The sequence below is a fragment of the Equus przewalskii genome, chromosome 8 (genome assembly GCF_037783145.1).
Source record: "Equus przewalskii isolate Varuska chromosome 8, EquPr2, whole genome shotgun sequence".
Classification (NCBI taxonomy): domain Eukaryota; kingdom Metazoa; phylum Chordata; class Mammalia; order Perissodactyla; family Equidae; genus Equus; species Equus przewalskii.
Window position 1 is genome coordinate 56,879,160 of NC_091838.1, and position 8,404 is coordinate 56,887,563.

The 8,404-nt window shown below is 50.5% G+C and overlaps 1 protein-coding gene across 2 annotated transcripts; it reads left to right on the forward strand.

Moving 5' to 3' along the window:
- The first annotated feature begins 1,747 nt into the window (after nucleotides 1–1,747).
- On the forward strand, nucleotides 1,748–7,649 carry LOC139085105 (endogenous retrovirus group PABLB member 1 Env polyprotein-like). 2 transcript variants are annotated; one of them, XM_070630867.1, is made up of 3 exons: nucleotides 1,748–1,886; nucleotides 3,769–3,888; nucleotides 6,229–7,649. In XM_070630867.1, the coding sequence occupies exons 2-3, from the start codon at nucleotides 3,812–3,814 to the stop codon at nucleotides 7,451–7,453; spliced, it is 1,302 nt and encodes a 433-aa protein (XP_070486968.1). In that variant the 5' UTR covers nucleotides 1,748–1,886; nucleotides 3,769–3,811; the 3' UTR covers nucleotides 7,454–7,649. The 2 variants fall into 2 exon arrangements, with proteins under 2 accessions (XP_070486968.1, XP_070486969.1); XM_070630868.1 differs by having other exon boundaries at nucleotides 1,871–2,605.
- The last annotated feature ends 755 nt before the right edge of the window (nucleotides 7,650–8,404 follow it).

Genomic DNA, 8,404 nt, shown 5'->3' on the forward strand with positions numbered 1-8,404 from the left:
CATTGCTGTTGAACTGAGATAAAAGACTAGTGGAAAGGAATATACTGGAAAGTTCAATGGCTCAGGATTTTAAGTGTTACACAGGAATTAGTAAGAATAGCTTTATGAAATCCAGTAGATGCTACTGAGTTTAAGTGATGCCTTAGAAAGGCTGAGGATGATTAATCTCCAAATAAAACCTAAGTGTGAAAGCCAGATGGCCTCCTTGGCAGCATGTAGGACTCTAATTTCCTGCAGCTGGAACATAGAAAATACATAGGATCAGGGCTAAGACTCAATTATGACAGAAGCAGAGCTGCAGAGAAGGTTGTATTCTCAATCCCAGCAATATGTTACACTAAGGTCAGGGCTATGATAGGAAGGTTTGGGACTTTGAGACTTCTGTGGCGTTATCTCTGTGTGTGCACCCAGAAGTCTTCAAATCTCAGATTCTCATGGAACCTTTGCATTTGCAAAATTGTCCCTCTGTGTCTCTGTCAAAGCAAAAGAACTCCTGGTTGCAGAAAAAACAGAAGTCTCTTCCTTGTAGGAAACGTGCTCCCCTCATCATTAACTCCATATCCTCTTCTGGCCACAATTTTAATCATTATTATTTTACTGCTTTCCTATGGCTGCTGTAACTAATTACCACAACGATGGTCCTTGTAAAAACACACATTTGTTCTTCAAAGTCCAAAATCAGTATTATCTGGTCAAAGTCAAGTGTTGTCAGAGATGTGCTCTCTCAGGGGACTCTAGAGAAGAATCCAATCCAAGCTTCTTCCAGCCTCTGAGGGCTAACAGCATTCCTTGGTTTGTGGTCTTAACACTCCAATCTCTGCCTCCGTCTTCACCTTGCTCTCTCTCCTGCGTATGTCGTCTCCCTCCTCCTCACTCATGTAAGGATGCATGTGATTGTATGTAGTGCCCACCCTGATAATCCAGAATAATCTTCCCATCTCGATCCTTACATTAATCTCATCTCAAAGACCTTTTTCCTCATAAGGTAACATTTACAAGTTTCAGGAATTACTTGATATCTTTGCAGGGCCATTATTTAGCCCACCACAAGTATTAATTCATAACACTATCTGATGTGGAAAAAGCGAAGTGTAGTTGAAGGGAAAATATGGAGGCACTTTGGATAATTACACCGGAGCAGCTTCTGGGCAGTTGTGACTCAGCATGTCCACAGCAGGCAGCGCATGTGCTGACCATGTATGTAAACATCTTATGTAAACTGAATAATGTAAACATTGTCTGGCTGTTTGCCACTTTTGTCTAGTGGTCATATAAAAACAGCCACAAGGGGAGCTGTTTCACTCCTCTCCCATGGTCTGTCGGCCAAAGTGATTAAAGAGTATGTCTGCCTTTCCATTGGCTCCATGCACCCTTCAGCTCCCGGAGCCTGTGGCCCAGCCCTCAGCTGGCCATTCCCCTCTTGCTTACGCTTGGCATAGTCGGCAGGATTCCGAGATGGGTGGACCTACAGCTCCTGAGGCTGATGCAACGGACGTGTGTCCACCCACTTGTATGTGGTTCCCAGTGGCAGAGGTCCTGTTGAACTGGGCCCCTGTGGAAGGGTGGGAGTCCGTGGATGGTACCCCGGTCAGCACTGAGACAGCTCTGCTTAACCTAGGAGAACAGGTGCCTGAGAAGGCCCAGCTCCCCGTGGGCCAGGCAGGCTGGCTGTGTTTGATAGCCTTACCGTTGCAACATGGATTCTGTCCTGCGGGGATACAGCTCGCATACGGAAACTCCAAGCCAAGGAGAATGCCCTGGAGGCGCGAGTGAGGCAGTTAAAACAGGAGATGGAAATGGCGCCTTGCCGCGAGCCCGAGGATGCTGAGGACGGGGACGTGGAGGACTCACGCCCTCTCCATGCTCAGCCAGTAATCCACTCAAAGGTAAAGCGTAAGCAGCCCTAGGTCCAGGCAATGTTGCCCAAGGAGCCCCAAATGTGACAGAGTTCACGACGTACAGTCTCTAAACGCGCCGGAACTGCAGGACTTGTGTCAACAATACAGGCAGCGGCCGGGTGAGCCCATACCGGCCTGGCTCCTGAGGCTGTGGAATAAGGGGGCAGATAGTATAATAGTATAATCTGTGTCCCTGACGAGATGGATAAACTGGCCGCAATCACACTGCACCCCGCCCTTCGGCAGCAGCTGCAGAATAGCCGCCGGCTGGGTCAAGGGCAGGGGAAATCACTTCTTTACAGTGTGGGTGACGGCTGCCACCCGGACTGTGTGGCATAACGCCGGGGAGCTCCTGGAGGCTCTAAGCCAATGGCAGATATGCGGAACTGGTGCAAGTTATCCGCGAGTTGGGAATGCGGCAGGCCATTTTTAACCTTCATACCCAGGGCCGATGACGAGCACTTTACGTCTGGGATGGAGGACTCAGTTCTTAACTTGGCCAGGTCTAATGCTTTTGGGTCCTTGGTGGCCGTTTTGGCACCCTATGTGAGGCGCCAGATACCTGAAGTGACCACTGTGATGGCCACTTTGGGCGATGTAGAAGGCTGACGGAAGGAGAAAAACATGCGTGTCGCACGGCTGGTGGCGCCCAAGCCGAGAGCACGCTTGGCGGAGAAGGGGCCCAAGCGAGTCCCCTGCATCCAGATGTAAGTAAATCTGCTAGCTGCAGGCCTGGATCAGGCGAAAATAGGCCGGCAGCTGAACACTGTCCTGGTGGTGCCAGTTGAAGTCTGAGTAGCAGTTCCAAAAGACAGTTAAGAAATTCTGGCAAGACAGGGAAAAATCCTGGCAAGAGTTGCCAGGTAAGTCTTCAGGACTTTATGCAGCCCTCAGGTGAGGAGCCCGTGTGTGTAGCTCTTTGACTAGGGGGAAGGCCAAGGAGTCCGGCTTGGGGGATCCCAGGAGGGCCGCAGGCCACATGTGGAACTTGTGATTTAGTGGTCCCCCACCAATGTACACCGTGTACTGGCATTGGTAGATACTGGAGCTGATTGCAGTTTGATTTACGGCAACGTGGATAAGTTTCCGGGGAAGCCAGCATATGTTGACAGCTATGGAGGTCATACTGTGAAAGTGAAACTAGCATGTCTGTCCTTTGGCATTGGCCATTTGCCGCCCAGAGTGTACACAGTGTATGTGTCTCCCATCCCGAGTATGTTCTGGGGGTGGACATCTTGCAATGACTGCGCCTGCAGACGACCATGGGGGAGTGCTGCCTGCGGATGCGTGTGGTTAAGGCTGTTGTCTGGGGAAATACACATCACCTGCCACAGTGTTGCCAGTGCCATGGCGTGTGGTGACCACCCAATATTATCACCTCCTGGGTGTATGGGTGGACATGAGGAGATCACACAGACTGTTGCAAAGTTGGAAGTCGTTGGGGTCGTGCGATCCACCCACTGCCCTTATAATTCCCCTGTTTGGCCCGCAAGGAAGCCTGATGGCTTGGGGCTATGACTGTAGACTACTGGGAATTAAAATAAAGTGACTCCTCCATTGCATGCTGCTGTGTCCTCAGTGCGTGATATGATATATCAACTGACAGTCTGGCTGGGACGATACCACTATGTTGTGGACCTTGCTAATGCCTTTTTTTCCATTGGCATTCCTGCTGAGAGTCAAGATCAGTTAGCCTTCACTTGGGATGGCAGACAATGGACTTTTTGTATTTTGTCCCAAGGATACCCACGCAGCCCCACTATTTGTCATGGGTTTATCACCCAGGACTTGGCTGCTTGGGCTCATAGTGATACAGTGCTTGTATTTCACTACATTAATGATGTTATGTTAACCTCTGACTCTCTTGCAGATCTAGAGCAGGCTGCTAATTCCCTGCAGAAGCGTCTGACATCATGTGGTTGGGCAGCCAACGATGCCAAAGTCCAGGGACCTGGCTTATCTGTCAAATTCTTGAGGGTTGTCTGGTCGGGTAAGACAAGAGTGATACCTGAGGCAGTCATTGACAAAATACAGGCATACCCCCTGCCAACAACTGTAGCTCAACTGCAAACATTTCTGGGCCTGTTGGGGTACTGGCGAGTGTTTATCCCTCATTTAGCCCAGGTGGTGAGACCCCTATATGGCTTGGTAAAGAAGGGAGCCCTGTGGAACTGGACAGACACTGCAGACCAAGTGTTCAAAGCCGCCAAGCGTGCTGTGCAGCAGGCACAAGCTTTACAGGTGGCTGATCCAGGACAGCCATAGGAATTGGACATCCATGTTACCCAAGAGGGTTTTGGTTGGGGCTTGTGGCAGTGGCACAGTGGGGTATGAACCCTTGTGGGGTTCTGGTCCCAACTGTGGAAAGGAGTGGAGATACGCTATTCACTAGTGGAGAAACAGTTGGCAGCCGCCTATGCCGCCCTGATAGCATGTGAGGCTATCACTTGAATGGCCCTTGTCCAGCTGAGAACCACATACCCTATTCAGGGATGGCTCCAGTCATGGGTTACCCATCCACGGTCTGGCACGGCCCAGACCCCAACCTCGTCAAAGTTGGGAGCCTATGCGGAACAAAGGAGCTCAGTGAGCTGCAGCCCCCTGAGTTTGAAGTTACGGCAGGTGTTAGGGCCATTTGAGTTCCTCACTGTGAGGGTAACAGATTCCAACAGTTCCTCTAGAGATAGAGCCTACGCCCTATGCTGAGGGGAAGCCCCCTATCCTGGAGGATGCTTAGTATACTGATGTCCCTAATAGAGCTCAAGCTGCCACGTAGACAGCCATAGCTGTGCAGCCAACCACTGACACTATTTGGTTTGATATTGGTACCGGCCGAAGCAGCCAGTGGGCAGAGCTGTGGGCTGTTTGGATGGTTGTTGCCTGTGAACCAGGGCCCTTAGCTATTTCTACAGACAGCTGGGCCGTGTACTGGGGATTAACCCTGTGGTTATCCATGTGGCAGACTCAGCAGTGGTTGGCCGAAAACCACCCCATGTTGGGAGGGGCCATGTGGCAGGAACTGTGGGCCTTGGGCCATGAAAAAGAGGTGACAATGTATCATGTTCCCAGCCGCATGCCTCTGACTGCTCCTGGGAATTATGAGGCTGATGCTCTGGCCCATGTGAGGTGGCTAGAAAGGGCCCCGTCTGCAGACGTGGCACACTGGCTGCATTGATGCCTAAATCATGCAGGGAGCAAGACCATGGGAATGGTGGGTAAGCGCTGGGGGCTACCCCTCACATGGGGCGAAATAATGACAGCATGTCAAGAATGCACAGTATGTGCCCAGGCCTTTCCTAATAGAAGGAAACTAGTGTCCACACAGCAGCAAGTAGCTAGAGGGCGTGTGCCCTTGGTCCAGTGGCAGATGGACTACATTGGACCATTACCAAAGACTAAAGGCGCTGTGCATGCTTTTACGGTTGTTGATACAGCCACTGGTTTACTCTTTGCATGGCCCTGTGCTGCTGCAGATCAGACGTGGACAATTCAGGCTCTGCAGGTACTCTGTGCCCTTTATGATGGGCCTTGGTCATGGAGAGCAACAGGGGGACACACTTCACAGGACAAGAAGTCCAACAGGGGTCAGTCCCATGGACATTCAATGGCTTTTCCATATTCCTTACAACCTGGCTGCTGCCGGGGTAATATAAAGGTATAATGGGCTTTTAAAGCAGGGTGTATGTACAACCGTACAGCCTCCCTGGTTGCGAGGCTGGGCAACTCACTTGTGGCAGGTACTGATGGCATTAAATGAAAAGCCTCAGAAGGGAGGACCAGCCCCAGTGGAGGCTTTGCTGCATGGCACTGCAGCCCCCTTACAGCTGCAAGTAGTAACTACTGATGAGTTACTAAAGCCTGACTGTGGCCGAAATGGAAACATTCTTTTGCCAGCCCCAACATGCCTCAATGTGGGGGAGGTACAAGAATGGGAATGGCCTTGGAAGATAAAAGCTCCTCACTGCAGGTGGTTGGCACTTTTAGTGCCCTGGGGCCTTGGAGTACAACAAGACTTACATGTCACCCCGTCGGTGACTAGTACTTGGATCCCTTGGGTGACTGTCAGGCTGCTACAGACTAATGCCAGTTCTATCCTAAAGGGGACATATGTGATCTCTATGTGGCCAATAATGAGATCCCCTGTACTGCTCCACGTGGAGCCAGCGCTTGCAGCACCTCTGCAGGCAGAAAAGGTGTGGTATCAATGGCTGGGAAGGCCCCCGTTGGCAGTCACCCTCTTGTCTCAAGATAAGCGGCTAGCCTGCATTCTGCCTGAAGGATGTGATTTCCTCACCTAGTTTCTATCACTGCTTTGTCCCTTCGCCCATAGATGGAGTGTGGCGAATAATGTTGTGGACTGGGCTCACACCTATGCTGAGGTGGCCAATGTGTCTAACTGCTGGGTGTGCACAGAACTGCCTAGCAGTGCAGCAGAAGGCTTGCCATGGCACATCCACCCTGCTTCAGAAGGGAACTGGAACTGGCTGCGTTCCTGGGGACCCGCCAATGCTCAGTGGGACCAAAGAAGGCGCCAGGTGGACCAGCAGTTTCATCGACAACGTGGACATACATGGCCTTGGGTGACCCCGAGCCTCTGGGATGGCTATGGGTGGTTACCTGGGGAGGCTGTTGTGCTTCGCACATCTGTGCCCCTGTGCATAGAGCAACAGAAGGGGAATGCGATAGCAGGGTGGGTACCCGAGGAACTGTGTCAGAAGATCCAGCGAGTGACCCGGCCCAAATATTGGTGGAATGCCCGTCCGTATGTGGGGACAGTCCCCATTGACAGAGTGCCCGCGGGCAGTCTCTGGGTCTGTGGTCATTATGGATGGCCTTATCTCCCGGCCAACTGGACAGGGCGCTGTACCTGGGGGTGGCCCTACCTCCCGGCTACTGTTCGGAGCACCTTGGATGTGCTCCCTAGCAATTGGGAGAGGGTCAAAGGCTGCTATCATCGGGAGAAACAAACGCCCTGGTGGTTTTACCCCCTGACTGTTCTTAGTCCATCCGTGGAGACTATTGCTGTGGAGTGGCAGGTTACTGCCTTAGCAGAGTATACCACCCGAGCCCTCAATCATACTACCCGAGCCCTGTCTCTCTTAACTGATGCGGTAGACCAGACCCGGAAGGTTGTGTTGCAGAACCGCATGGCCTTAGACATTCTTACTGCAGCACAGGAGGGGACCTGTGCAGTTATTGAGGTGCAATGTTGCACGTTTATACCAGATAATGCAAGGAACATATCACATGCCTTGCAACAGGCCAAGGAAATCTCATGGATCCAGACAGTGACAAGAGATCCCCTGAAAAAATGGTGGTCTAAGTTGTCTTTCTCGTGCCGGTCGACTCTCGCCACATTAGGAGGTATAACCTGTCTCTTAGCGGTTCTTTGCTGTTCTCTGTACTGTTGTTGTAAAATGTGGGTCCAAGGTACTGGGCTGTATGGCTTTAGCTCCTTCAGGCTCCGCTCACTGCAGAAGTCTAATGGGGGTAGAGTGAAGGGGGATGGAGGTACTGTGGACAATCAGACCAGAGCAGCTTCCAGGCAGTTGTGACTCAGCATGTCCACTGCAGGCAGCGCATGTGCTGACCATGTATATAAACATCTTATGTAACCTGAATAATGTAAACATTGTCTGGCTGTTTGCCACTTTTGTCTAGTGGTCATATAAAAGCAGCCACAAGGGGAGCTGTTGCACTTCACTCCCAGGGTCTGTTGGCCAAAGTGATTAAAGAGTATGTCTGCCTTGCCATTGGCTCTGTGAACCCTTTCTTCAGCTCCCTGAGCCCTGGGGTCCAGCCCTCCGCCATTCCCCTCCTGCTTACAGTAGTAAAAAAAGGAACAGAATATACCATGAATGAATTGCAGAATTTAATCAACGAGTACTGCCAGGAGATAGGAGAATAGGTATATAATTGGATCCTGAAGATGCTGAATCAAGGGTGGTGACATACAAGACTGGATTAAGGAGAATTATCTGTGTAGGGGAGGAAGAAATATTCCTCTACCCTCTGGGTTCTTCTGGCTTGTCTAAGAATTAAATTGATACAACACAGAATAACAGGAGAAAATCAAACAAATTTAATAACATATATACATGGGAGAAACCAAGGAAAACTGAGTAACTCACCACAATGGCTGAAGCCACCACCTTACATACTATCTTCAGCTAAAGACAAAAAGAGGATGTTGGAGGTAGCACTTTGGGACTTCAAAGGGGCGGAAGGCAATTCACATGGAGATGGCAATGTAAATGTTTGGTAAACAAATGTTTGCCATACCTTGCAAAGACAATGGGATGTTGGGAGGACTTTGATCAAATGGGCCTTGCTATGTTCCTCCCTGTCTACCACACCTAGTTTATCACACTACAGTTATCTATGGTATTAGCTCCTTCCTGAAACAGGCCTTCTATCTTAGGTTCTTTTAGGCGGTTGGGGAGAAGGTCAAAGTTTCTTTCTGAGTCTTTTGTTCTTAGAAATAATCAAGCCAAAGAGACACATTT